We start from the raw sequence: 27894 nt of genomic DNA on the forward strand, positions 1-27894 counted from the left end.
ATTTAAAACAAACTTTTTACCATTTAAGAAACATTTTGAAATAGATCTGACAACACTTAGTAAATTCGAATTTACATGGGCTGGTCGCCTGGCAGCTTTCAAAATGATGACCTTACCAAAATTATTATATCAACTCAGGTCCCTTCCAATATGTATCCCTAAATACTACTTTAAATCCTTACAAAGCAGTTTGGGAAAATATCTATGGAATGGCAAAAAATCCCATTGCGCATACCATATACTAATTAAACATAGAAATATAGGTGGTGCGACCGTACCTGATCTACAGGATTATTATGACGCAACTCTTTTGACCCAATTGCAAGAATGGTTCTTGCCTACTCCTAAAACTTTATGGGGACAAATTGAGAAAGACATCACACGACAGCCTAATATGCAATTCTGGTTACTTAGTAGGAAAATTAAGTCCACAATTACAGCTCAATACCCACCAACGGTGAAAGCGACGCTACACTCTTGGCAGAGAATCATCACATACAAATGGGATAAAACTCCAATCACGGTGTTAAACCCTCCTCTAACAATTATACCAACATTAATTCCTGGCGTACAAATACACGACTGGAATTTGGGTGGGGATATCAAACTTGGTTCCTTCTTCCAACAGGGCTCATTAAAGTCTTTTTCTCAGTTAAGTAATGAATTACAGCTTCCGAATTCTGAGCGATCTACATATATTCAAATAGAAAAGTGTCTGCTACACAATCCACAACTCAGAGCTTCAATCCCGGTTAAAATATGGTCTTTCCTCAATAACCATGCCACCTCACAGAAAGGAGTAGCTACAATATACCCAATTCTAGGGGAAAAAAAACATACCCAGCAAACTACCTTCCTTCCTTAAATGGGAACAAGATTTGGGGCAAGACTTTTCAATTAAACAATGGATGGCTTCCCTACGAAGCATATATAGGGCCACTGCATGTGTTACACTATGGGAACTGGCACAAAAAATTGTTCAAAGACAATACCTGACTCCACATATCCTAGCAAAATTCAAGGGGAACTCGTCACCTAATTGCTGGAGAAATTGTACCCAATTGGGGACCCTATTTCATATTATGTGGGACTGCCCAAGCTTACATAACTACTGGCAGGCAATCTCCCATTTACTCACTTCCGTAACAGGTATTGTCCTTCAACTTTCACCAGAACTAGCCATTCTGAATATGAATTTACATACGATTCCCAAACAATATCGTAAAGTAGTAACACATATACTTTTAGCTGTGAGACTATCCATAACTAGAAAATGGAAAACTGACTCTCTTCCTACTATGACAGAAGTTATAGAATTAACCCAACTCCACCACTCCTATGAATTGTTATTACCTAATGACAAATCCCTATATATTAAGGAACAACAACTATGGGAACCTTGGAGTACATGGTACAAAAATTATACTTCCACAATTTAGATAATGCTGATTCTTTAATCATATAGAAGAAAGAACTCCTGTGCGTTTTAATATTTTTTTTTTGGATGGCTTTAAAAATAATTTCATAGCAAAGTGACAAATATATCACATATTTGTTTATCTGAATTGAGCTGCGGAGTAAGAATAGATCTTTATTTTCCTTCATAAAAGATAACTACTGTGTTTGAATTTCCTTTAGGATGTTGGCCTAGGTACTCCAAGACACAGATAGATCCCTGTGAGGGGTGTCTTGGGGTCCAGAAGTGGCCATTATCCATATCGCTATTTATAAATCTTACAATAATTATATTACGGACTTTATTATACAAATTCTAAGAGACTTACTCTTGTTCGAGTCCCTTTATGACTATGAATATTAGATACTTAGAAATATTACTTTATTCTTTATTGTGGATTATTTGTTTCTATGCTATATTATGCTGAGAAAACCCTGTCACTACATTATACCGTGTTATGTTACTTTTATTACTATATATTATTTTTTTTTTGTTTTGTAACCCTTGTTGTAACTAACTCTGCTAAAAATCTCAATAAAAACATTTGAAAAGAAACACAAAAAAGTCCAACATAGTGAAGAGGCTAGTCCATGGGTCCCATAAAAGGTTAATGGCAATTTCCAGGCCCCGGCACCTTCCAAACTATGCACTCACCTCCATTAGTGACCTTCCACAGGTCAATGTGTGCCTTCCCCTTTACAGGGCTAAAGGAAACCTCTGGTGGGTGGTTTGATCCTTAGTGATAAGTAAATCCTCTATCTCCTGCGACAATCCTCATTAGTAATACTCGAAATCAGAAAACGGACAGCGTTGAACCATTTAAAACCACTTTAATAATAACTATAAAAAATGACAACTAATTTTTCAGTGCATTCAGACAGCATATGTAGCACAATAAGGGTGTGCAGCCCCCTTAAGGATTGCTTGGATGTTGTACTGGCAACCACCAAACAGTGCGCTCTCAGAGGAAGATTGCATCAACAGGCCCTGCCCTGCCTTTCGTCACACTCCACATGGCTTTATCAAGGAGAATAGGGCCCAATGACATCCTGGGGGCTTATATAGCAAGTTATAATTAAAGTGGTTATAAACCCTTACAAACCACTTTGACCTACAGGTAAGCCTAGATTAAGGCTTACCTGTAGGTGCAAGAAACATCTCCAAAACCGTGTAGGTTTAGGAGATAATTACTAAAAGACAGGCACAGCTGTCTACGGCGCATGAGCCATAGACAGCGGCGCGCAGGCGCACTATCGCCGTTAGCGATATGCTGTTAGTGGCGGCTCCCGTGCGCATGCGCGGGAGTGACGTCATCGTTGCTCCGGCGCTGTGAGCGGCCGGAGCAGCGATACCTGGAAGGAAGATGGACGCTCTGGACTACAGGGGACAGCGGTGACATCGCTAGCTCCTGTGTCAGGTAAATGACACATAATGAGCTACTATGTGATGCATAGTAGCCCATTATGCTTTACCTTTGCAGGGAGACAAAGAGGAAGTAAACCCATTAGGATTTACTTCCTCTTTAAAATGAATCTGGACGCCATTTTGTTGTAACCGCATGGTTCTCAGATACTTTGTCCCCATGTGATGAATACATTTTTTTTTTTTTAAAGTGAAGCAAAAAAAATAAAACTTTTTTTTTTTTTTTTTTAAAACAATGAAAGTTACACCCAAACACATAAAATCCCCACCCCCAAAAAATTCTTAAGTCTCCCACCACCACATATATGCACATATGAACGTACACGCACGTGTCAGGGGTGCCTACTGGTGAAAACATAGATTGCAATACACATATTACATATCACTGCGCAAGCTGGATTGAGAGCAATAATTCTAGCAGAAGACCTCCTTCGTAACACTAAACTTATACCAATAGGGAGCTTTTGAAGCATTGCTTATAGAAAATATAGGGTACTGAAGTTTGTTGCCATTTCCCAGGTGCACACAAAAACATTCAAGGTTTGACATGTTGGGTATCTATTTACTCGGTGTAACCTTGTCTTTTATATTTTACCAAAAAGTGGGGTCGTTTATTTTGTTTGCCCTAAAATTCACTTACGCGCGTTTTTTTTTCTGAAATTTTCAGTTTCCTAGACCTTTGCGGTAACATAAAGTGACATAAAAAATTGGAACTACCACTATTTTATTATACAATGTTTGTTTTTTTTGTTTTTTTATATAACCTTCAGGCCTAAAATGATTTTTTTAAATGTGTGCAAAAGAAAATGAAAAAAGGGAGCTGGCAGCAAAAGGGTTAAAGGGCAAGATACAGGTAGCAGGCAGGATGAATACACAGAAGAGGCTTGCTATCTCTTACTGACCTCTGTTGCTGCTCTTCAGGCATAACCTTCCACCGTTTACCTAGTCGTCTGCGTAGTAAAACTGCAGCAAACTGGCGAATCTAGAAGAAATACAAGAAAGATTGTGACAAATTATAATGTTTTAGTCATTTTGTAAGTAGATTTCAGTGTGTACAATAGTGAAAGACAATGGGGGATTTACTAAAACTGGAGCAGACAGCATCTGAAGCAGCTTTTATCTGCCGCTTGTTCAGTTTATTCTGCATTAAATACCCATATTAAAAATGTGATATGTTGCAGCTTAACAATCATTAGATGTGGACACTGCATTAGGTTTTTTTCACCCTGTTTTCACCTGGTGATCTGGCCAGTAACATACCTGTAGTGCCTCCATTCTGGATGAAAGAAGATACAGTGCCTTGCGAAAGTATTCGGCCCCCTTGAACTTTTCAACCTTTTGCCACATTTCAGGCTTCAAACATAAAGATATAAAATAGTAATTTTTTGTGAAGAATCACCAACAAGTGGGACACAATTGTGAAGTGGAACGAAATCTATTGGATATTTTAAACTTTTTTAGCAAATAAACTGAAAAGTGGTGCGTGCAAAATTATTCGGCCCCTTTACTTTCAGTGCAGCAAACTCACTCCAGAATTGAGCGAGGATCTCTGAATGATCCAATGTTGTCCTAAATGACTGATGGTGATAAATAGAATCCACCTGTGTGTAATCAAGTCTCTGTATAAATGCCCCTGCTCTGTGATAGTCTCAGGGTTCTGTTGAAAGCGCAGAGAGCATCATGAAGACCAAGGAACACACCAGGCAGGTCCGTAATACTGTTGTGGAGAAGTTTAAAGCCGGATTTGGATACAAAAAGATTTCCCAAGCTTTAAACATCCCAAGGAGCACTGTGCAAGCGATCATTTTGAAATGGAAGGAGTATCAGACCACTGCAAATCTACCAAGACCTGGCCGTCCCTCTAAACTTTCAGCTCAGACAAGGAGAAGACTGATCAGAGATGCAGCCAAGAGGCCCATGATCACTCTGGATGAACTGCAGAGAACTACAGCTGAGGTGGGAGAGTCTGTCCATAGGATAACAATCAGTCGTACACTGTACAAATCTGGCCTTTATGGAAGAGTGGCCATTTCTCAAAGATATCCATAAAAAGTCTCGTCTAAATTTTGCCACAAGCCACCTGGGAGACACACCAAACATGTGGAAGAAGGTGCTCTGGTCAGATGAAACCAAAATCAAACTTTTTGCCCACAATGCAAAACGATATGTTTGGTGTAAAAGCAACACAGCTCATCACCCTCAACACACCATCCCCACTGTCAAACATGGTGGTGGCAGCATCATGGTTTTGGCCTGCTTTTCTTCAGCAGGGACAGGGACAAAGGAATGGTTCACAAATAAACGTATCCAGGTGTTAGAATGGCCAAGTCAAAGTCCAGACCTGAATCCAATCGAGAATCTGTGGAAAGAGCTGAAAACTGCTGTTCACAAACGCTCTCCATCCAACCTCACTGAGCTCGAGCTGTTTTGCAAGGAAGAATGGGCAAGAATTTCAGTCTCTCGATGTGCAAAACTGATAGAGACATACCCCAAGCGACTTGCAGCTGTAATCGCAGCAAAAGGTGGCTCTACAAAGTATTAACGCAAGGGGGCAGAATAATTTTGCACGCCCCACTTTTAATTTTTTTATTCGTTAAAAAAGTTTCAAAAATCCAATAGATTTCGTTCCACTTCACAATTGTGTCCCACTTGTTGGTGATTCTTCACAAAAAATAAAAATGTTATATCTTTATGTTTGAAACCTGAAATGTGGCAAAAGGTTGAAAAGTTCAAGGGGGCCAAATACTTTCGCAAGGCGCTGTAGGTTGGGCAGCAGCATTGTCAGTCTGTGGGGAGGTGGAGTGTTCGATGTACTAGCAGATTTAGATACACTAAATAACATTCCAGCAACAGTTTATTTCCTTTTGGGATAAAGTTTTCACATTAATAAAAGCTTATCACTGTAAGCACCGCTGTCAGTGGTAAATGGTTTGTGTCAGCCCTCTAACTGCTATTTCTGCAGGACAGCTTGTTCTGTTAAAAAAAAAAAATAAACACCACACTTACTGGCTAGATCGCCAGGTGACAATAAAGGAAAGAAAGCCGAAAAAGAATGCAGTCATTACATTCAATGGGTTTTAATATATCACTTTAATTTGTTTTTGCACATGTAAAAATCTTCATTTTTGGCCATAAAATTACTTAAACCCCCAGAACATTATATATTTTCTGAAAGCAGAGACTCTGTGGAATAAAGAGGACTTCTCTGCATGGCTACCCTACTTTCCCTCTTCTGATCCCCACAATCATTGTTGGTGACTTGAACATCCCTTTGAATACGAACACCCCTGTTACTTCTTAACTTCTCAGTCTAACCTCCTCCTTTATAACCTGAATATTGGTTCTACTCACTCTGATGGCAATAACCTTTACCCTGTATTCTCCTAAATATACACTCAATGCAACCTCTCCAACCATCCTTTTCCTCTCTCTGATCATCACTTATTTGCTCCACTCCCTCCCTGTCTTCCAACACCTCCCTCTCCAACTGCCTAAGGCTCTTTTCACATGGATATCCGCTTGCACAGCGGGGGAATCGCCGGAGCGATCTCCGGTGAGCAGGCAGAGGACAGGTCCGTCTCGGCACACTGCGCAGGGACGGACCTGTCACACCGCAGCTCTCCCCTATGGGAGATCGGGTGACGGACCGCAGTGTCCGTCATCATCCGATCCGATGACTGGACTGAGAGGTCACCCGTCGCTGGATCAGATCAGCCATCGCTGGACCCCGGAGAGATGATCATCTGTCGCTGGATAGCAAGAGTGGATTACCACCGCTGGAATATTTTTTTTATTTTTAATAAAGGACTTTTTCAAAAGTGTGTTTGTCTTATTCAACTATTTTTTACACTTTCTTTGTGAAATGGTAGGGGTACTTTTGTACCCCCTTACCATTTCAAACAGGGGGGCGGGATCTGGGGGTCACCTTGTTAAAGGGGGCTTCCAGATTCTGATAAGCCCCCTGCCCACAGACCCCCACAACCACCGGCCAGGGTTGTGGGGATGAGGCCCTTGTCCCCATCAACATGGGGACATGGTGCTTTGGGGGGACCCCAAAGCATCCTCCCAATGTTGAGGGCATGTGGCCTGGCACGGTTCGGCCGGGGCGCTCTCTTGTCCCCCCCTCTTTTCCTGTGGCCTGCCAGGTTGCACGCTCGGATAAAGGGTCTGGTATGGATTTTTATGGGGAACCCCATGTCAATTTTTTTTAAAACTTGACGCGGGGTTTCCTTTTAATATCCATACCAGACCTGAAGGGCCTGGTAATTGAATTTGGGGGAACCCCACGCTTTTTTTTACCAATGACTTTCAATGAGTGTTCTCTGTATTACAGGAGCCGACAATTCATTATAGCCGCAAGTGATTTTAAATGACTTTTTTTTCCTGCAGAAATTACACTTTATGCAGGGAGAGTTCTAAGCACGGGAAACATGTGCCCCTTCACAGGCATACTATAGACACCCCCCAGGTACGAAATTTAAAGGAATATTACACTTTTATTGTTTCACTTTAATCATTATTAAAATCACTGCTCTCAAAAAACTGTAGTTTTTAAAACTTTTTTTTGCATTGATACATGCCCCCTGGGGCAGGATCCAGGTCCCCAAACACTTTTTAGGACAATAACTTGCATATTAGCCTTTAAAATTAGCACTTTAGCTTTCTCCCATAGACTTGTACAGGGTGTTCCGGGGGTCTTTTCGAATTTGCCGCGAACACCCCAAATTCTTCACTGTTCGCCGAACAGGCAATGTTCGAGTCTAACATGAGTTAGACTCGAACTTGAAGCTCATCCCTACTCTCTAAAGATAAATATTTTACATACTTCCTTTTTTATTTTTGGTAATGGATTGTAAAATTAAATGAGAAAACAAAACACATTTCATTTAATATATTTTTGTCAACCTTTGGTTTAGCATTTGATATCATATTAATATGAAATGTTATTGTAACACTGTGGACACTGCCTGTGAACTCAAATTGTAATAGTTGTTTTTAAGGCTCTTACTTACAAAGTGAATATACGGATTCTCATGCATCAGCATATGAGGATTAACCAGGCTTACTAGTTATTGAGTCAGCTACATCTAGATATAGCAGTGGACTGGATATCTTCTGTTTGCCTTTTCCACGTGTTTTAGTTCTGGTTAAAAAGATTGGGACAGCCAGCTACTATAACTAGAGGAAATTCTTTTCAACACGTACATATTTTCAGGACATTAAGGCCTCTTTCACACCATGATGCAGAGACATTAGTTTTTCTGTACGCATTCTGCAAGGACTGAAAAAAAAAAAAAAAAAAAAAAAAATGGTTCTCTAGGTGCCCTGTTCACACCACACCGTGCCGATTTTTTCTGTGCAGGAATGTGTATGCAATGTGAATAGGGCACATAACTGACGCACAAGTGAACTGACATCCACCTGCAGGAAAACGGATGTCAACTGATGTCTCTGCAAGTGAAATCTGCACAATGTTTCCATCAGTTCTAATGCATGTATGGTGTGAATGAGCCCCTAGAGGTTAAAAATCCAAGACTAAAAAAAAAAAATGATAGTTTCCTGGCTGCTATACTTACCCTTTAACCCCCGAGTCACTTGCTCTGAACAAGAGTACAGATCAGGAAATCTGACTTCACTTACTACTACTTGTGCTGGATTAGTGGCTTAAAATGTTACTAAACCCACAACAGTAAAACCATGCTGTATATGCAGTAAGGCATGTTTGTTATACTCACTGTGAAACCTAAGGGGTTAATCCTGAGCATTGTATAAAAAGGCCGTTTGATCCTGCCTTCTCTGATCCTTCCCTACTTTTACTGTCCCCAATCCATCCGCTTATAGTACAGAGGATTGGGAGCACTCTGCACATGCTTAGTTTGGTGGGTATTGCTAGAGAGTTACAGAAAAACAAAGAAAAGGCGCCTCTAAGTGTAGAATTAAAAGCTGTTTAATTTCCCCAAAAAGGGTTAAAAACACTTACAAGATATGTAGACTGGCAGAGCATATCATTAATATCCATGTAGGTGGTCCGGCATGAATGCAGTGGTCACTGGCATATACCAGTTCTTTAGGCTGTGTGTGTCCAGTAGCAGGGAAGTCCAGGGGATGCCAACAGGAAAAACAGCAGGGAGCTCCAAGAGAACTGACAGGCCAGCCACACAATCACAGTCTCAAAACACGAGGATCCTGGAAGTGACGTCAGTGGCAGGAGACAATAACCAGCGTGGACCACAAACAGGAAGCAAAACAGGAAGCAGTCAAAGAGGGACACGTTTTCGGAACATCTCATTGGTTCCTTTATCAAGAGGTTTATCAATGAGACGTCACTTCCAGGATCCTCGTGTTTTGAGACTGTGATTGCGTGGCTGGCCTGTCAGTTCTCTTGGAGCTCCCTGCTGTTTTTCCTGTTGGCATCCCCTGGACCTCCCTGCTACTGGACACACACAGCCTAAAGAACTGGTATATGCCAGTGACCACTGCATTCATGCTGGACCACCTACACGGATATGAATGATATGCTCTGCCAGTCTACATATCTTGTAAGTGTTTTTAACCCTTTTTAGGGAAATTAAACAGCTTTTAATTCTACACTTAGAGGCGCCTTTTCTTTGTTTTTCTGTTTCCTATTCAGAGATTGCTTCTCTCCATAAGTGCAGCCCTAAGTGTGGAAGATACCCTATTATAGACTTTCTGGTTCATAAAGACATCTGTTTTTGCTTGGTCCTGAAGTTCAGAGCGCCCTTACAAACTGTATCTGGATTGCTAGAGAGTTAGCAATAGAGTAGAGGACAGAGGAGCCTCTTAACCACTTTCAGACCGGACCAATTTGCTGGTCAAAGACCAGACCACTTTTTGCGATTCGGCACTGCGTCGCTTTAACTGACAATTGCGTGGTCATGTGACGTGGCTCCCAAACATAAATTGACGTCCTTTTTTTCCCACAAATAGAGCTTTCTTTTGGTGGTATTTGATCACCCCTGCGGTTTTTATTTTTTGCGCTATAAACAAAAATAGAGCGACAATTTTGAAAAAAACGCATTATTTTTTACTTTTTGTTATAATAAATATCCCCCAAAAATATATACAAAAACATTTTTTTCCCTCAGTTTAGGCCGATACGTATTCTTCTACATATTTTTGGTAAAAAAAAAAAATCGCAATAAGCGATTATTGATTGGTTTGCGCAAAAGTTATAGCGTTTACAAAATAGGGATAGTTTTATAGCATTTTTATTAATAATTTATTATTATTTTTTTTTTTACTAGTAATGGCGGCGATCAGCGATTTTTATTGTGACTGCGACATTGTGGGGGACCCATCGGACATTTTTATGGACCATTGTCATTTATACAGTAATCACTGCTATATAAATGCAGTGATTCCTGTGTAAATGACACTGGCAGTGAAGGGGTTAACCAGTGGGTGGCAGTGTAGGGGTTAAGTGTTCCTAGGGGTGTGTTACTAACTGTGGGGAGGTTGGGATTTCATTTAGTGAACACTGATCTCTGCTCCAATCACATGGAGCAGAGATCAGCGTCACTAGTTGCTAGGCAGAATGGAGAAATGCTGTTTACAACGGCATTTCTTCATTTGGCCGCTCCGTGTGACGATCGCGGGTATGCCCACGGCGATCGAGTCTGCGGGTCCCGCGACCGGACTCACGGGGGTCCCGACCAGCGCGGGAGCGCGCCGCCAGCGCGCTCCCGATGGCAGGGCGGCAAATTTAAAGGGACGTACATGTACGCCCATTTGCCTGCCCGTGCCATTCTGTTGACGTACATCGGCGTGCGCTGGTCGGCAAGTGGTTAAATAAGAAGATACAGGTCTGTGAAAGCCAGAAATCTTGCTTGTTTGTAGGTGACCAAATACTTATTTTCCACCATAATCTGCAAATAAATTCTTTCAAAAATCAGACAATGTGATTGTCTGGATTTGTTTCCACATTTTGTCTCTCATAGTTGAGGTATACCTATGATGCCAATTATAGGCCTCTCTCATCTTTATAAGTGGGAGAACTTGCACAATTCATGGCTGACTAAATACTTTTTTGCCCCACTGTATGTCTGCGATAGTGTTGCCAACTGTCAGTATTTTTACTGGCAGTCTGTAAAAAAACATGCACTTTTCTCCTGCCAGTAAATGCCAGTGACAGGAGAAGGTTGCCAGTAAAAAATATGGCTGCGAGGCTCAGCTTGAAACTGCACATGAGTAGTTCTGGTCTGGAGCCAGCTATAGTGTGTTTGGGTGGCGCCGGTGGGGGACAGCGCCCGTGTGTCATGTGACGTCATGGCCCAGGGGAGGGGAGCAGCCAGAGCCTCGTGTGCTAGTCCGAGGGACTGGAGCAAGACTGTCGGGGCTTTCTGGACTGTAGTGGCCTGAAGGAACCACCTGGCGTGGAGAGCGATTGTCACTGTGACTCAGAAGGGGGCGTGTCGTGTTTGTGAGGTGTCATAATTATCTTTGCTGCTGCACACTGCTGTCAATGTCACTGTGAGAGTCAATTTTATGTGTGTGTGCACCTGTCCATTCTAATTTCTTGCCCTCCTAAATCCTGCTCCTGAGCTACTTACTTATTAAATCTAAGTTAAAATAAGAAATATTGAAATTTGCCCTATAAAATTGTAATTGTGTAACTTTTTGAAGTGTCAGTAAAAACCTGTCTGTGCCAGTAAATTTTAGATGTCATGTCAGTAAATTTCAATCTGGTAGTTTGGCAACACTGGTCTGTTATTAGTTTTCTTCTACACAGTTAAATTAACATTTTCCACGAGTGGCGATTTCATACTTTTTGCCAGAGGTTGTATATACTGCTGATGAGAAAAGGTATATATCTGTTTATTACTATTATTTGATGTATTTTTATTGTTTATCGTGTTATGAATTTTGTACTATATTATGATGTACTAATCATGTTGTACCTATCTTGTATTAAATCATTGATCTAATTAAACTTTTATCAACTAATGTGGCAAGCCCATTGTGGTCACTTTTTGAATATTATGTACAATCCACTGAATGTCTCACCCTACCCAAGTGGTGTGCTTCATATAAAGTCCCAATGCCCCTTATGTCCCCGCCTTGTTCCACATAATTACTGATGGAAACCTTTGTACCGGAGGGTCATGGTCTCACATAAAGTCCCAACAATCTTTTCTTTATAATATATCTGTTTATATTTACTAAAATAATTGCTTTTCCATGTTCTGTGTACTGTGGGAGACCAGATATAATGAATGCAGAGTGCTTGGTTTAGTAACACTTTAACCACTTGCTTACTGGACACTTAAACCCCCCTCAGTCCCAGAGCAATTTTCAGCTTTCAGCGCTGATGCACTTTTAATGACAATTGCGCGGTCATACAACACTGTACCCAAATGAAATTTTTATCATTTTTTTCCCACAAATAGAGCTTTCTTTTGGTGGTATTTAATTACAGCTCGGAGTTTTATTTTTTGCTAAACAAACAAAAAAAGATGCAAAAAAAAAAATAAAAAATCATGTTTAAAAGTTTGTTATAAAATTCTGCAAACGGGTCATTTTTCTCCTTCATTGAAGTGCGCTGATGAGGCGGCACTGATAGGTTGCACTGGTGGGCACTGATGGGCTGCATTGGTGGGCACTGATGGGCTGCATTGATGGGCTGCATTGGTGGGCACTGATGGGCTGCATTGGTGGGCACTGATGGGCATAGTTAAGGCGGCACAAATAGGCACAGATAAGGCAGCACCGATGGGCACAGATAAGGCGGCACTGCTGGGCACTGGTAGATGACACTGATGGGCACGGATATGTGGCACGGGTGGAGCACCTTTGTTAAGGCAGATTGTGGGCACTGCTGGGTGGCATTGCTGGGTGGCACTTACTTTTTTTATTGTTGCACTGGCAGGGGGCAGGTGGGCACTGACAGGGTTGCAGGTGGGCACTAGCAGTGCTGGCCATGATCGGGACTGATGTCCCGATCACGGCCGCCGGTGATCGGCTTTTTTTTTTTCTCCTCGCGCTGACAGCGCGAGGAGGAATAATAGCCGATTACCGGCTCCGTTATATCACATGATCAGCTGTCATTGGCTGACAGCTGATCACGTGATAAGGGGTCGGGATCGACCCCTTGCACGGATCGGTGATCAGGCGAGTCTCGTAGACTCGCCAATCACAGAGCACGCCGCGCGCGCCCCTCAGGGGGCGCGCAGGCCGCTCGTGCACGGGACTACATCAATAGACGTAGTCCCGGAAAAGGAGATCCGCGCTGTAGCCGTCAATTGACTATAGCGCGGATCTCAAGTGGTTAAAAGAGAAGTATGGGTTTGTTTTTTGTTTTTTTAGTCATACTTACCTAGGTGGATGCAGCATCAGACCGATGCTGCAGCTGTCCCCCCGTGTCTCTGCACTGAAAACCGAGCCACCGAACATCACCGATGGCTCAGTTCTCTCACTTCTCCCTGAGTGGAGAGATGCTGCCTGTCAGTCTGCTCTGATTCTCCACGCTCATTCGAGCGATGAGCTGTGGAGGGGTGGGAGCGACCGTCTCAGTGGCTTGCTGTGACTGGCATCAATCAAGCGGCTGGCAGCTCCAGACTTGGGAAGTCGGGATGACATGCTGCCTCGACTGATGGCAGTGAAATCAGCAGAGAGAAGACTTCAGACCGCTCTCTGCTGAAAATGGGTCACAGGAGTGCAAAACAAATTGTACTCCTGTGACCCAGAGGAGAAGCCCAGCCAAATGAGCTCAGGCTGGACTTCTCCTTTAAGCATTAATGCCATAGGCAGACAGCTGTTTAGAAAAAGCTGCCCATAGATTTCTATATGCACATGTTTTTTAAAAGCAATCAACTCCTCACTGTTTCTGCAGTTATACAAGTTTCAAAACTCAGAAGGGGAAAGGCAGTATAAACAGATGTCTACATATACCCACATTTCAAAAAGGCGTAAAAGCAGCAGGAACACCGATTACAAAGCACAATCCGCACTTCAATGATCTCCTGTAACAACTTAGAACATCCATTCGATTACTTTGCAGGACACAAGCTTGCCCTATTCCCAGAATCTGAAGAAGTCAATATGAGGAAACTTGGTATATAACAAAAAGGGCTTTGTCATTTAATAGAATCACCCAAAAAAAACAAAACACAATAATCATTTATCTTAATAGGCTTTTAATGTGTGTCAGCATGTCAACATACATTATCTTTTTATTTAAGTGACGCTGCAACATTGTAAGATGTCTGATTAGGTAGCATGTAAAAACCTTTAGTGTGTTCCTGTATGTTATAGCACATATTATTTCACAAAGATGTGACTGGTACCTAAGCCCCCATTCACATCGGTGCGAATTGTTATGCGATTTGACAAATCAAATTGCATGAAAAGTGACACCCTATTGTCGGCAAAGGAACAGTTCAAATTGGTGCGATGCAGCGCCGATTTGAAAAAGTAGTTCCTGCACTCCTTTTGGCGATTTCAGGTGCAGCTTGCATAGACATCTGTGCATGAAGTTGTATTGATATCAGCCAAGTTGCACATGATTAAGTATCTATATTTATGTGAAACGCTAAATTAGCCTGTCTGTACCTTTCATCACCATGATGTAAGTGATTTTGGATCTGTAACACTGTTTTGTCTCAAATAAAAGGTGTTATTCGGAGTGCGGCCGTTCAGCTGTTTTCTTCAATTTTCTACACAACTGCAGAGCCTGCACCTGAACTTGTGAGTGGGGAGTGCGGCTATTAGAGACACCAACATGCTTGGAGCGGCATAGCTACCTTAAGTTGCACTTGAAATTGCACTGGAGTGTGGCTTTGAAATCGCACAAATTCAAAGCCATATTTAGTGTGAACCTAGACTTACAGACACAAGCCATCTTGGGTAGATTTGTTACTCTTAAAGTAAAATTAAAACGGCAAAAAAAATTTTTTTTGCTGTTTTGGTTAGAATGTGGAAGGATTAGAAAATCTGTCATATTTCTATTGCTGTCCGTCACCTTATTTATTTGCAGGATAAAAATCAATGATAAAAATAAATAAATCTGATTTTTTTTTTAGTTAAAATCTGATTTTAAAGATAGTTTTCTATTTAAGATACATTAATAATTTCGTTTATTCAACATGTAATGGAGCTTAGTTATGTAAAATGAGGCTGTATTAGTCTGCAATATTTACATTTTGGGTAAACTCATTCAATGAATCCAAGCTCTGCAAGCAGAGATAACATGCACTGCATTGATGCATTCACACAATTTCAGAGTAACCATGAGATAAAGCAAGGTTCAGGAATATTACTTTATCCCATTGATTTGCAAATCTATGTACACCACAAACTGTAGGATTGAATCGGCTCTGATATCCCTGTTTTACTAACCTAACAGCTTATTATTCTAAATGGGAAACCTTAATTTTCTTTGCAAATATTAAAGAATCTAACTATCAGCAAGAATAAGTCCTTACATTTAAAGCGCACCTGTCATTTGACATCCATCATGGCAGTGCGGACATTAAAACACCTGCTGCCACCACATCCCTCACCTTGTTGTGTCCCTGCCACTTCAGCCGTCCCATTAAAGTGAATGGGACTGTCAGTGAGTCAACAGCGGGTCAATGGAAGAGTAGCTGCAGGACAGAGATGACAATTGCTCTTTAAAAATTATGATTTCAAATTGAGTTGAGTTAATTGTTATCAGAGAGTGAAATTAAAAGACAATCCCAAATTTTGAGTCAAACGCCAGAACAGTAATAGAGAGAAAATAGGGACACTAAACCTCGTGACACCGAGGGATTCCCTCACTTCCTATTATGGCTATTCTATACAGTTACATTGCAAAGCATTCTCTGATTGGATGGGGTGGAGAGTGTGACAGCACCAATGCATCACTCCACCTTGTCCAGAGAACATTTTTCATAATTTCAGAAAATGCAAATGATTCTCTTAACGGCACCTGTGCCGAGAGACTGCCCTTCTGTATTCACAATGCATCAGGCTGGCAACGCAGCATAGGACAAGCAAGTGGCATTCACTGTAGTATCAGTGTCTACTTCAGTGATTTCCAGCTTCCAGGGCCATCAGTCGGGTACATAGTTACATTGGCAAACAAACAGGAACGTGCAAGCACCTAGTGCATTACCAAAAATGTATTTCAGCGAATAAAATTAAGGTAAAAAATGAATACTCACAAGAGTGCAACTGCTAAAAGCTCATATACCACATCAGTTAAAGATGTGCTATGCCATTTTCTGGCTGTGGCACATATAGCGATTCCCCATTGGAAGTCGACTAACATGCCCTCCCTGGGTGATCAAGCTGTTGAAGCAGTGGCAGTGCATCCATTAAGGGCGCTTGGGCGCCATCCCCTCTCTCCAACCACCCCCCTCTGTGTACTATGGATAGATTCATGCATTGCATGAATCCATCCATGGCTGCTGTAGCCACCCCCATTCAGACATCCAGCCCCTTTTTGGGCACCGGGCGCCTGAATTACAGCAACGGGGGTGTTTTTGAAGCATCTGATTAGAGCCATAGCATTAATTTGCTTTGCTATTTGCTAAACACAGAACCGCCTCCCAGCCAATCAGGAGGCTGGATGTAATACCAGGCACCTGATTGGCTGAAGGTAGAGGCGATCTCATTGGCCGCCTAGCAAATCAGGAAGAAGACGGGCACGGAGGACGCATGGAGGACACGGAGCCATCGCCGTGCCCACAGTTCGCCCCGTCCTGCTGCCTGACCCACCACAACGATGGGGTAAGTGCCAGGCAGGAGGGGAGGCACAGTGGTTGCATATTAAGGGCACAAAGGCTGCAATTGATGGAGCACAGTTGGCTTAATTTGTGTGGCACAGAGTCTGCATATGATGGGCACAGTTGGCTGCATATGACGGGCAAGGTGGCTGCAATTGATATTTTGTTTCGTTTCAGTATTTTTCTGAATTTTTCAGTTCGTTTGTGACCCCCAAAAATTTTGAGCACATGCCACCACTGTGTTGAAGTATTAGAGACCTGGAATGTTTGTTGGCTCAGGAAAGTGATGATCAGTTTTCCGTAATGTGGACCTCTTGGTCCATGTTCCAATATCCACGGAATTTGTCCCATGGACAGGGGGAGAAAAAGTTGTCACCACATCCTAGCCTCGATGGAGTGCCCTTTCTTTTTTTATCTGACATTTTCTTTCTTTACCCCATCTCCTTGCTCTGAAAAGCTTTGCTCAAACACATCTGCTCTTAGTGCAGTAGATGAGTAATATTTCCCTTTTTTATAGAACACCATGTGATCCATAAGGCATATATGTGCAAGTGATTTTTCTATAGGTACCACTTTGTTCTAACAAATTATGTGATCCGGTAATAATATGATCCAGTACTGTACACAATAATGCAGCCTTCCTGTAGCACATATCCCTATGTTTATAAAAATTTGAAAAGAGTCTGACTCGTGCTCAATGGACCTATTGTTTCTATGTTTTTCTATTTGATAATGTAACTATGTGTTATATTCTAGTTTAACTAAGACTGAACTAAAAGCTCATAGGCCACAAGATGCCATACAGTACAGGATATGTATACTCCAATTACATCCAGCTATATTGCCGAGCGGACGCGTCTTTCGGGGGCACACCCCCTTTCTCAGAGCTGGACCGAGTCCAGCTCTGAGGTACATGCTGCGCCCCCTCCCCCCAAAAGGCATCAGCTTGTAATTGGAGTATACATATCTTGTACTGTATGGCATCTTTTGGCTTATGGGCTTTTAGCAGTTGCACTCTTGTGAGTATCCATTTTTTACCTAATTGTATATGCTCAAATACATTTTTGGTGATGCACTGGGTGCTTGCACCTTCCTGTTTGTTTGCTTTTATAGTTCTATTTTGGATTCCCCTGTCCATGAAGGGCTGCATTCGCCCAGCATTTGGATGTGTTGCATGCAGGAGGACCTCTTAGCGCTGTAAGTGATTGTTTTGTGCTACATAGTTACACTGGTTCAAATTGGATATAAAATGTAGACATGGTGTTGCAGCTAATAACAAACAAACCGCCAAATCACCCCATTGCCAGACTTCATACATCACTTCCAGAGACTATGAACAGTCTTTTGCGAGTTTTGTTTTTGTTGTTTTATTGGGGGGGTACAACTTGGATAGGGATTGGAATATGGGATGCCCATAGGATAAGTCCTTGCCATCATATTTTTAGGATTTTAGTACACTTTGTTAAAATTAGAGCCAGAAGATTGAATGTGCAAATTGAATCGGGTACGAATCTCCTCCTGCATCTCCATGCAGACTGTTGCTACTCCTCAGCTCAACCTCAGCACCGTGTGAAGGACAGAGACATCATTTTTGACCGTGTAAAAATGATGGTCTTATATCTCTTTCACCTCCTGCCCAAAACTTATTTCCTCCTGTACAGACTTGGCTCCTCCTGCACAAAACATGTGGTTACTAATTCACAGACATTTCACATCCTCTTCTTTTAAGTGATAGGGGCTCACTCTGAATAAACCCATAGACCAACTCTGGTTGCTTGCTGATACAAGGCCTGAGGCCTGCAGTACCTCTCCCCGGAGGCCTAGTAGGTTAAAAGCAGTCTTTTGGATAATGGACCAATGTTCCCAGCCAGCCCAACTTGCAAATTATGTGCCGCAAGCATAGGCCTGCCTAAATTTGCCTATGCTGGATAACCTAGTAAAAATAAAACTTACTAGCACCTACCTATTGGTAGAGGGTGATTATATTTATATTTATATATATATATATATATATATATATATATATATATATAATGTCCGTACCTAGAATTCATCTTTAAAAAGACTGCATGAATGAATTTGCAAAATCAGTTTAGAGAATGTAACTGTAAATACCTGTGGGTCCTGAGCACCTCGTATGACATCACATAAGGCCGGTATAATCAGTGGGTCCTTAACAGCTTCTTTCAATTGTGCTGTAGCCTATAAAGAAATATGAAGATACCAGTAAAATTATGAAGAACAATTCTTCAGCAAATTGCACAATAATGCACAATTCAGTGAAACAGTGAATGATTAATGCTTAGAGGGCTGAGATGCATCTAATCTTTGTAGCAGACTCAAAACCCAGTTAACGGACCATATCTGGTTATACTCTTATAGAAAAGTAATTCTAGTTATTTCCCACATGTATGTTATAATAAAACATCCTTGTGCACGCCTACATTCCTCAGTAAAATGATGACAGGGCCTCAGTCTTGCCAGCTCTCTTGCACAAATATGGAGTACTGGCTCATCAGGCAATATACTGTATATGATGCACGTGACCTAAAAGAGTAAAATTATGGTATAGAGGGGGCCAAATATACCATGAGGACCACGCATGTAGGTAGCAGAGGAAAAGTAGCACCTTCACTGCGTTGTTACTGGTCAGTAAAGCCCCCCTGCCCGGTAATTGTTTTGCTATCTGCATACCACTGGGGAGATTTCCAATCATGTTAATTCATTTTGCTACTAGAATTATGCTTGCGTTTTTTAGGACACACATTTAAAAAAAATTTTTTAGGTCTTAAAATGATTTAAATCCCCAAAACATTATATATTTCCTGAAAGCAGAGACCCTAGAAATAAATAAAATGTCAAGCTTTATATTGACATGCACCCACAAAATATTGGCATATTTCGGAACCCTATATTTTCCGTAGGTGACACTTTAAAAGCACCTACAGGTCATCAGTTTAGAGTTAATCATGAACAATGGACCTAGAATGACTGCTCTCACTCCAGCAGCAATATGTATTGTAGATAAAAAGCAAAATTTTCAAGCATAAGCAACCCCAATGGGTGTGTCTTTTGGGGGTGGAGGGGGTTGAATACTTGGGTGTAACAATTTTTTAGCTTTTTTTTTTTTTTTTTTAAACACTAAAATCTGATATCACATAGGGGAAAAAACACCCCCCTGGGATTAGAACAGCTGTCAGCTTTGTATTTCTGTCTGTATCCTGTACCAAAGTTTGGGTTGTCTCCATAAAAGGGGGAGGGAGAACCTTCCAATGGGGATACTAGTTCTGGTGAAAAAAGCTGACGGGGGTTATAAGCCCCCCTTACCCGAGTGCAAACAAAATATGGGAGGATAAACCATGGTTTATATTTACCTATTCTAGGGGGACTCGGATCCAGACACAGGATGGTTTTAGTGAAGAGGAGAGGGCAGCAACAATGACTGCAGAGCCTGGGCAGTGGTGTCATCTATAGACTTGGCTGCTGATCAGTTTTTGCTCAGTTAAAAAAAAAAAAAAAAAAGTGTAGGAAAAAATGCATCCCTTTAAATGGAACTCTTCACACCTGAACAAAAGTGCATCAATAACTGATCAGTGTGAAAGGGCAATTTCAACACACACCAAACATGCGCCAAAATGCAGCAAGACAGACTTTAAGTGCTGGTTCACACTACTGCGCTCTGAGAGACCGCATGTGATGCGCACTGCATTGCGGTGCAAATCACATGCGATGTCCGTGCAATGTAATTTCAGCCATACGGATAGTATGGCTGATATCGCAACGCATACAGACCAAACTCACACAAGACCCTTTTTTTGGTCCGCACGGGTGTTCACGCCTATGCAATCATATTCATGTCTGAACTGACAGTGTGATATGCGAGCTGAAATGGGGGAGTCGGGTGCGATGCGGGAAACCTGCAGTGGATTTGTAGGGTTCCCACATCGCACAAGTGTGAACCGAGCCTTAGAAAGGCAACTAACCGATGTGAAGAGTACCATATAAAAAAAAGAAGAAAAAAAAACACCTTTTTAAATCTGAACGCTTTTCTTTCGTTTTTCAATTTAAAAAAGCTGATCAGTGTGAATGGGCCCTTATAAAAAACAAAAGCACATCAAAAACTGATCAGTGTGAAAGCAGTCTTACTACGAGGCATCCATTTTCCATTGTCCAGCCTCTCTCCTGAAGCCGGCCACTGGGAGACGATCACGTGACAAGACTGGAGCACCCTAAGATTAGGTAAGTATACACGTTTCCATTACAGGATAGTGGATATAAGAGTTACAACGGGGGTGGAAATAGGTTTAAGCTTAGGTTTAGACTGCACTTTGTTTTTAAACTGATATTAAACCCTCAGTTGTTAAGCACCTTCAGCAGTTAATTTAATCACAGAGTATGCAACTTCTTTATCTTTTAAACCTTGCCTATGTTCCAGTTTAAGTTGGTGCCACGATCACTGCCCCCACAGATTTTTTTTTCAGGGTGTCTCCTTTCTCTTGTGGCTTCCTATGGAGCCACACTTGTATGGATAGATGGAAGCTGTGTTTCCCTACCTTGTGTGCATCAACCAAACCACAAAGCCGATAGCCTAGGATTACAAAATATTCTCATGCTGCATATTTATGCTACTAATAAAACAGACCGCACTACACCACCTGTGAGGAGTACTACTATTAAAGACTTAAAGCGGTAGTAAACCCGCAAATTTTATTTTATTTTTTTTAAACCTGCAAAGCAAAAGGCATAATGAGCTAGTATGCACCGCATACTAGCTCATTATGAAATACTACCTTATAACGAGGCCCCGACATCTGGCCCGATCCACGCTGAGGGAGCTGACATGCTCCCTCGGTGTTTCTTCCGGGTATCGCGGCTCTGGCGCTGTGAGTGGCCGGAGCCGCAATATCGTCACTCCCGCGCATGCGCGCGGGAGATTTCATTCCGGCCGGCCGGCCACTGCCGGATTTTCAGGCCGAGAATCCCCTTGTGCGCATGCGCCGCTGCAGTCAGCGGCACATACCGAGGGGAATATCTCCTAAACCGTACAGGTTTAGGAGATATTTTTTTTACCTACAGGTAAAGGCTTTCCTACAAGTATAGGCTTTCCTGTAGGTAAAAGTTAAAAAACTGAGTATACAACCACTTTAACTGCTACATCTAAATGAACTGCATTCTACCCTGTTTGGTCTTGAGAATATCAACACAGAGACTTTGTTTCAATTGTGTTAATACTTGAAGATTAATAATGTACATATGAAGATGATATCTTAACAGTCCTTTATATTATGAATACATTGTAGCACAGTCTGTTTTATTAGTGGACATACAGTATCTCACAAAAGTGAGTACACTCCTCACATTTTTGTAAATATTTTAGTATATCTTTTCATGTGACAACCCTGAAAAAAATGACACTTTAAAGTACTGAGTGTAGAGCTTGTATAACAGTGTAAATTTGCTGTCCCTTCAAAATAACTCAGCCACTAATGTCTAAACCGCTGGCAACAAAAGGGAGTACACCCCTAAGTGAAAATGACCAAAGTGTCAATATTTTGTGTGGCCACCATTATTTTCCAGCACTGCCGTAACCCTCTTGGGCATGGAGTTAACTAGAGCTTCACAAGTTGCCACTGGAGTCCTTCATGAGGACATCACGGCGCTGGTGGATGTCAGAGACCTTGCGGTCCTCCACCTTCCGTTTGAGGATGCCCCACAGATGCTCAATAGGGTTTAGGTCTGGGGACATGCTTGGACAGTCAATCACCTTTACCCTCAGCTTCTTTAGCAAGGCAGTGGTCGTCTTGGAGGTGTATTTGGGGTCGTTTTCATGTTGGAATACTGCCCTGTGGCCCAGTCTCTGAAGGGAGAGGATCATGCTCTGCTTCAGTATATCACAGTACATGTTGGCATTCATGGTTCCCTCAATGAACTGTAGCTCCACAGTGCTGGCAGCACTCATGCAGCCCCAGACCATGACACTCCCACCACAATGCTTGACTGTAGGCAAGACACACTTGTCTTTGTACTCCTCACCTGGTTGCTGCCAAACACGCCATCTGAACCAAATAAGTTTATCTTGGTCTCATCAGACCACGGGACATGGTTCCAATAATCCACGTTCTTAGTCTGCTTGTCTTTAGCAAACTGTGGGCTTTCTTGTGCATCATCTTTAGAAGAAGATTCCTTCTGGGATGACAGCCATGCAGACCAATTTGATGCAGTGTGTGGCGTATAGTCTGAGCACTGACAGGCTGACCCCCCCCCCCCCCACACCTTCAACCTCTGCAGTAATGCTGGCAGCACTCATACGTCAATTTCCCAAAGACAACCTCTGAATATGACGCTGAGCTTGTGCATTCAACTCCTTTAGTCAACCATGGCGAGGCCTGTTCTGAGTGGAACATGCCCTGTTAAACCGCTGTATGGTCTTGGCCACCACGCTGCAGCTCAGTTTCAGGGTCTTGGCAATCTTCTTGCACCCTGGCACCAGCCCACTCACTATAACTCCTGATGCCCCAGACATGCAGTGCATTAACCACCTCCTTCTCCCTTCTGTGTGAAACTGACAAGTAACAGAGAGGAGAGAGGAGGATCTGTCAGATTTGAGCTTGATGTCAAGACTGGGCGGGACCCAGCAGCTATCAAACACCAGCCAATGGGATCTGGGCAGGCCGCTACATGTACGTGACCACGCCCCTTTTCTTAAGTAGACCAATCATTGGCTGGCGCTTGATAGCTGCTGGGTCCCACCCACCCTGCCTGGGTCCTGCCCACCCCCGACATCAAGCTCAAATCTGACAGATCCTCCTCTCTCAGTTACTTGTCAGTTTCACACCCCGGCCTGGTCCAGTTCACCCCCGACATTAATCTCAGTTCTGACAGCACCTCTCTCCTCTGTTACTTGTCAGTTTCACACAGTAACTGAGTGCTTAGTGTTAAATCTGCCAGTGCCAATCGGTGCCATCTGCCACCGCCAACCAGTGGCACCTGCCAGTGCCGCCTGCCATCGCCAATCGGTGCCACCTGCCATCACCAATCGGTGCCGCCTGCCACCACCAACCAATGCCACTGCCAATCAGTGCCACGTGCCAGTGCCAACGCCAATCAGTGCCAACCAGTGCCACCACCAACTGCCAGTACCAATAGTGCCACCTGCCAGTGCCATCTATCAGTACCACCTGCCAATCAGTGCCACCTGCCAGCGCCACCTGCCAATGCCAACCAATACCACCGCCAATCAGTGCCACCTCTCAGTTCCAAACCAGTGCCACCTGCCAATGCCTGCCAGTGACAACCAGTGTCACCTGCCAGTGCCAATAGTGCCCCTGTCAGTGCCAACCAATGCCACTGCCACCTGCCAATCAGTGCCACCTGCCAGTTCCACATGCCAACCATTGCCCTCTGCCAGTGGCAACAAGTACCATCTGTCAGTCCCAAACCAGTGCCACCTGCCAGTGGCAACTAATACCATCTGTCAGTCCCAAACCAGTGCCATCTGCCAGTTCCAATCCAGTGCCACATGTCAGTGGCAACTGTTGCCAGCCTTACTCTTTCTGGTCAGTCCATAACCCTGATGTAACACCGTTACATTGGAGTTATTGACTGGGTGCTATGTTGTGAGTTAGGGTTAAGGGGTGAAAATTACTGGCCTTACCCTGGGAGCTGACAATCCATATCACTCTAAAAAAAACTGGCTCCTAACTTTTTTAACTGGCTCCTAGATTCAAAGCAAAGTTGTCAAGCCCTGGCCTAGGCCATCTTTATGTAGAGCAACACTTTTTTCAGATCCTCAGGGAGTTCTTTGCCATGTGATGCCATGTTGAACTTCCAGTGATCAGTGTGAGAGCGTGAGAGCGATGACACCAAATTTAACACACCTTCTCCCCATTCACACTGAAACATTCAAGACCTTGTAAAACTAATGAATTACATAACACCGGGGAGGGAAAATGGCTAATTGGGCCTAATTTGTACTCACCTTTATTGCCAGCGGTTCAGACATTATTGGCTGTGTGTTGAGTTATTTTGAGGGGACAGCAAATGTACTGTTATACAAGCTGTACACTCACTACTTTACATTGTAACAAAGTGACATTTCTCCAGTGTTGTCATATTATTATTATATAAAAAAATGTGAGGGGTGTACTCACTTTTGTGAGATACTGTATAGGCGGCGACATCGATAGTAGAATTAGCCATTTAAGCCATTAAAATTTAAAGCGTTACTAAACCCAGGACCCTGCATTCACTATATCTGGTCTCCTACAGTACACAACATGGAAATGCAATTATTTTAATAACTATAAAACTGCTAAATATCTTTGCTCATCAGCAGTTAGAGCAGTCCTGTGACTTCTATCAGTATCTTGCAGAGCACTGGTTAAAAAGTTTTTTAGGAGGAATTTTCATTCTCCCCTGTTGTCCTATGAGGCTGCAGTACCTCTGTCACTCTGTCTGGACAGTGTTGATTTGCCCTGTTCTGATCACATGCACTCTCCCAAGAAAAAAAAAAAACTCTAGCAATACACACCAAACTGAGCATGTGCAGCCTGTCCCCAATGCTCTATTCTATCAGCAGGTAGATTGGGGACTGTGGAAGAAGGGAAGGTTCAGAGAAGACAGGACCAAACAGCCTTTTTTAACCCCTTAGGTTCCACAGTGGGTATAACAAGCATGTTTTACTGCATATACCAACTGATTTTACTGTTGTGGGTTTAGTAACACTTTAATACATAACTGCACCTTAGAGCTAAAAACCTATGATCATGCTGCATATTTATGCAGTAAAACTCACGAACTGCATGTCACCACACAAAAACAGAATTGACACTTTAATAAAGTTAAAAAAGGGAAATAGTGTGTTGCACCAATACTCACTGACCCTTCACAATGCACACCAGCCCAGATGTGTTTTATCTTGCAATCTTGGGAGAATGAGCCCTTATAGGACATATATGTCTGACAGGTATTGGGGCGCACAGGAAACATGTAAAAGCAGCTGCAGAATTAAACAGCTGTGTCAGGAGGACACATAGGAACCAGAGAAATGTCAAACTAAGCCATTGTAAAAGTCTAAATCAGGCGTGCCCAACCTTTTGAAGAGCGAGGACCACTTAAGTGACTTGGTGACCGGTCGTGGGCCACATTGAGTGGAGCAGGCGGATGACAGGTCCATGTCCACTCTGCATATGTAGAGCAGACACAGCCCATATATATCACACACGTGAATAAATACGACAGGGGGACATGGTTACTACCTTGGGGGGTCTGATTGAGAAAGGAGGAAGTCAAAAACCTTCATCCTCCCCCCGGGATTCTCTCGTCACTCCCCGATTCTCCACCTCTGAGCTGGTGAATCTGGGTGGGTGAAGTCTAAGGCCTGATTCACACCTACGCATTTTTTGCGCTTTTTGCATTTTGCTCTACAGAATGTGTTCCATAGGAAACAATGTTAAATGAACTGCAGTGCAAATCTGCAAAAAGCACTAAAACTGCATAGGTGTGAATCCAGCCTAACACAGATCACCAGTGAAGTGCTGAGATCACAACTTCATAAACTGGCCGTTTGTGTCAGACAATGACAGCTTCTCAGTGTGCGGAGATAATCGGGGGAGAACTCATCTCTGTTTCATAAACCGTTTATGAGCTTAGATCAGCAGCGATCCCCAGGATCACTGCTGTTCACAGTTTCATAAACGGACACCAAAGTCATTGAGCGGTGTAAAAGAAAGGAGAGAAGACAGGACTGGGTGGTGGATATACAAAGAAGTTCATTATAAATAAATGTCAGGGATATAAGGAGGAGTCCATAGAGTACACTACGACTGACCATTAGGGATGAGCTCAGGCGTGTTCGCATGCTCTACGTGCAGAGCCCGCCAGGAAGTTGGCGCAGTGCTACGCTAATCACAGGCAGTGAGACATTTCCCCATCTCTGCAGCCGCACATCGGGGCAATGTCTCAATGCCAGTAATTAGCACAGCACTGCGCCGACTTCCTGGCGGGCTTTGCACATGCTGTATGCAAACACCCCGGAGCTCATCCCTACTGACCATACACTATGCAATCTGAAAGGTATAATCGCCTTTATGGCGGCATAAACACTTGACTTTATTACTTAATGTGTGATTCCATAAAAACCAATCTGCAAATGATCGGACAGCCAAAACTAACATTCTAATCAATTTAGACTTGTTTTAGATTTGATCTGATCAAACTTAGTCAACTGACCAGAGTAGAAACTGGTCAATCGCTTTTCACCGATTGGCAGCAATGAGATGCTTTGGCCATGGCTCCGATCACGTTACATTATGACACTGCATGGCAGAAACAGAGATGCGATCCATAACTTTCAATCGTATCTTCCAACTTTTGGGTGAAATCCATTTCACTGTGCATGTCATATGGACTGAATGGGTTGTCTGCTATAGATCAATTGGGAGAGACTGATTGGAAAATAAATGGATCATTAATCGAAGCGTGTATGGCCACCATTACATTTACTATTAATTATGTAAAATGTGAAGAAACTTAAGCCATCCATTGAATTAGTATCAGATCAGGCAGGTGCTTTCCTTTCCAGGATGTGAAGACTGTACAATCCGATGTAAATAAGTGACAATGAGGACATGCCCAGTGATGTGTCTGCAGAAGGCTGTGTGTATATATCAGCAGTGCCAAGCTGCATTGGTACTAGCTCGGGTCCCTGGCACAGAGCTGTCACCGCACTACGTCCCGCTATCCCTTCCTGTCAGCACAGCCCCTCCCTCTCTTATGTCCCCTACCTGCTGGATGACGGCATTGTCCGGCTGTAATAGATTGATAAGTAGACTCTCCAAGACGTTGGACATGATGACAGACAGTCACCCCTGTAATCACACTATCCGTCTTCCACAGCTCAATACCCGGCTACTTCCACTAGCAGTCTCTTCCACGTGGGTTCCCGGCTGTTGCTTGTCAGTCACAGCGCCATCTACTGCCCGGGAGGAGTACAGCCGCCAAGACATCTCCCTAGCCTGCAGTCAGTCCTCTGAATTCAGACACTGTTTTTTTACCATACTATCTTCTTTGCAAATGTTGCAATTTTTTATTTTTTTTTGTTTTGCACGGAGAACCATAGAATACCACTATTTTTTTGTGCAGGTAACAACTGCAAAATACAAGGGGCTTTTATAGCTTGTCCAATTTGTTGTCCAGGCAGGGCTGTGCTTACCATAATGGGAATTTATGGGCCTGAGGCTAGAATAGTAAGGTTAGAGGGCAGAACTAGGCCAGGAAAGTTACAAACTC

The 27894-nt window shown here is 42.8% G+C and overlaps 1 protein-coding gene across 3 annotated transcripts in view; it reads right to left on the reverse strand.

The window, feature by feature from the left end:
* Positions 1-27556, reverse strand: part of IPO4 (importin 4) — a 195537-nt gene extending 167981 nt beyond the window's left edge. Inside the window, exons 1-3 of one of the 3 annotated variants that reach the window (XR_013270375.1) lie at positions 27390-27556; positions 18721-18807; positions 3781-3860 (exon numbers count right to left, since the gene is read on the reverse strand). Coding sequence is in view for 2 of the 3 variants with exons in the window: in XM_077469604.1 (XP_077325730.1) it covers positions 3781-3860; positions 18721-18807; positions 27390-27455 (233 nt within the window). In the remaining variant the exon portion in view is untranslated. The remainder of the gene's footprint in view (positions 1-3780; positions 3861-18720; positions 18808-27389) is intronic. The other 2 variants (XM_077469604.1, XM_077469615.1) reach the window with 2 other exon arrangements.
* Positions 27557-27894: the final 338 nt, after the last annotated feature.

This window comes from Lithobates pipiens, unplaced genomic scaffold (genome assembly GCF_037356315.1).
Source record: "Lithobates pipiens isolate NorthernLeopardFrog02 unplaced genomic scaffold, aLitPip1_a1.2 Scaffold_11, whole genome shotgun sequence".
Taxonomy (NCBI): domain Eukaryota; kingdom Metazoa; phylum Chordata; class Amphibia; order Anura; family Ranidae; genus Lithobates; species Lithobates pipiens.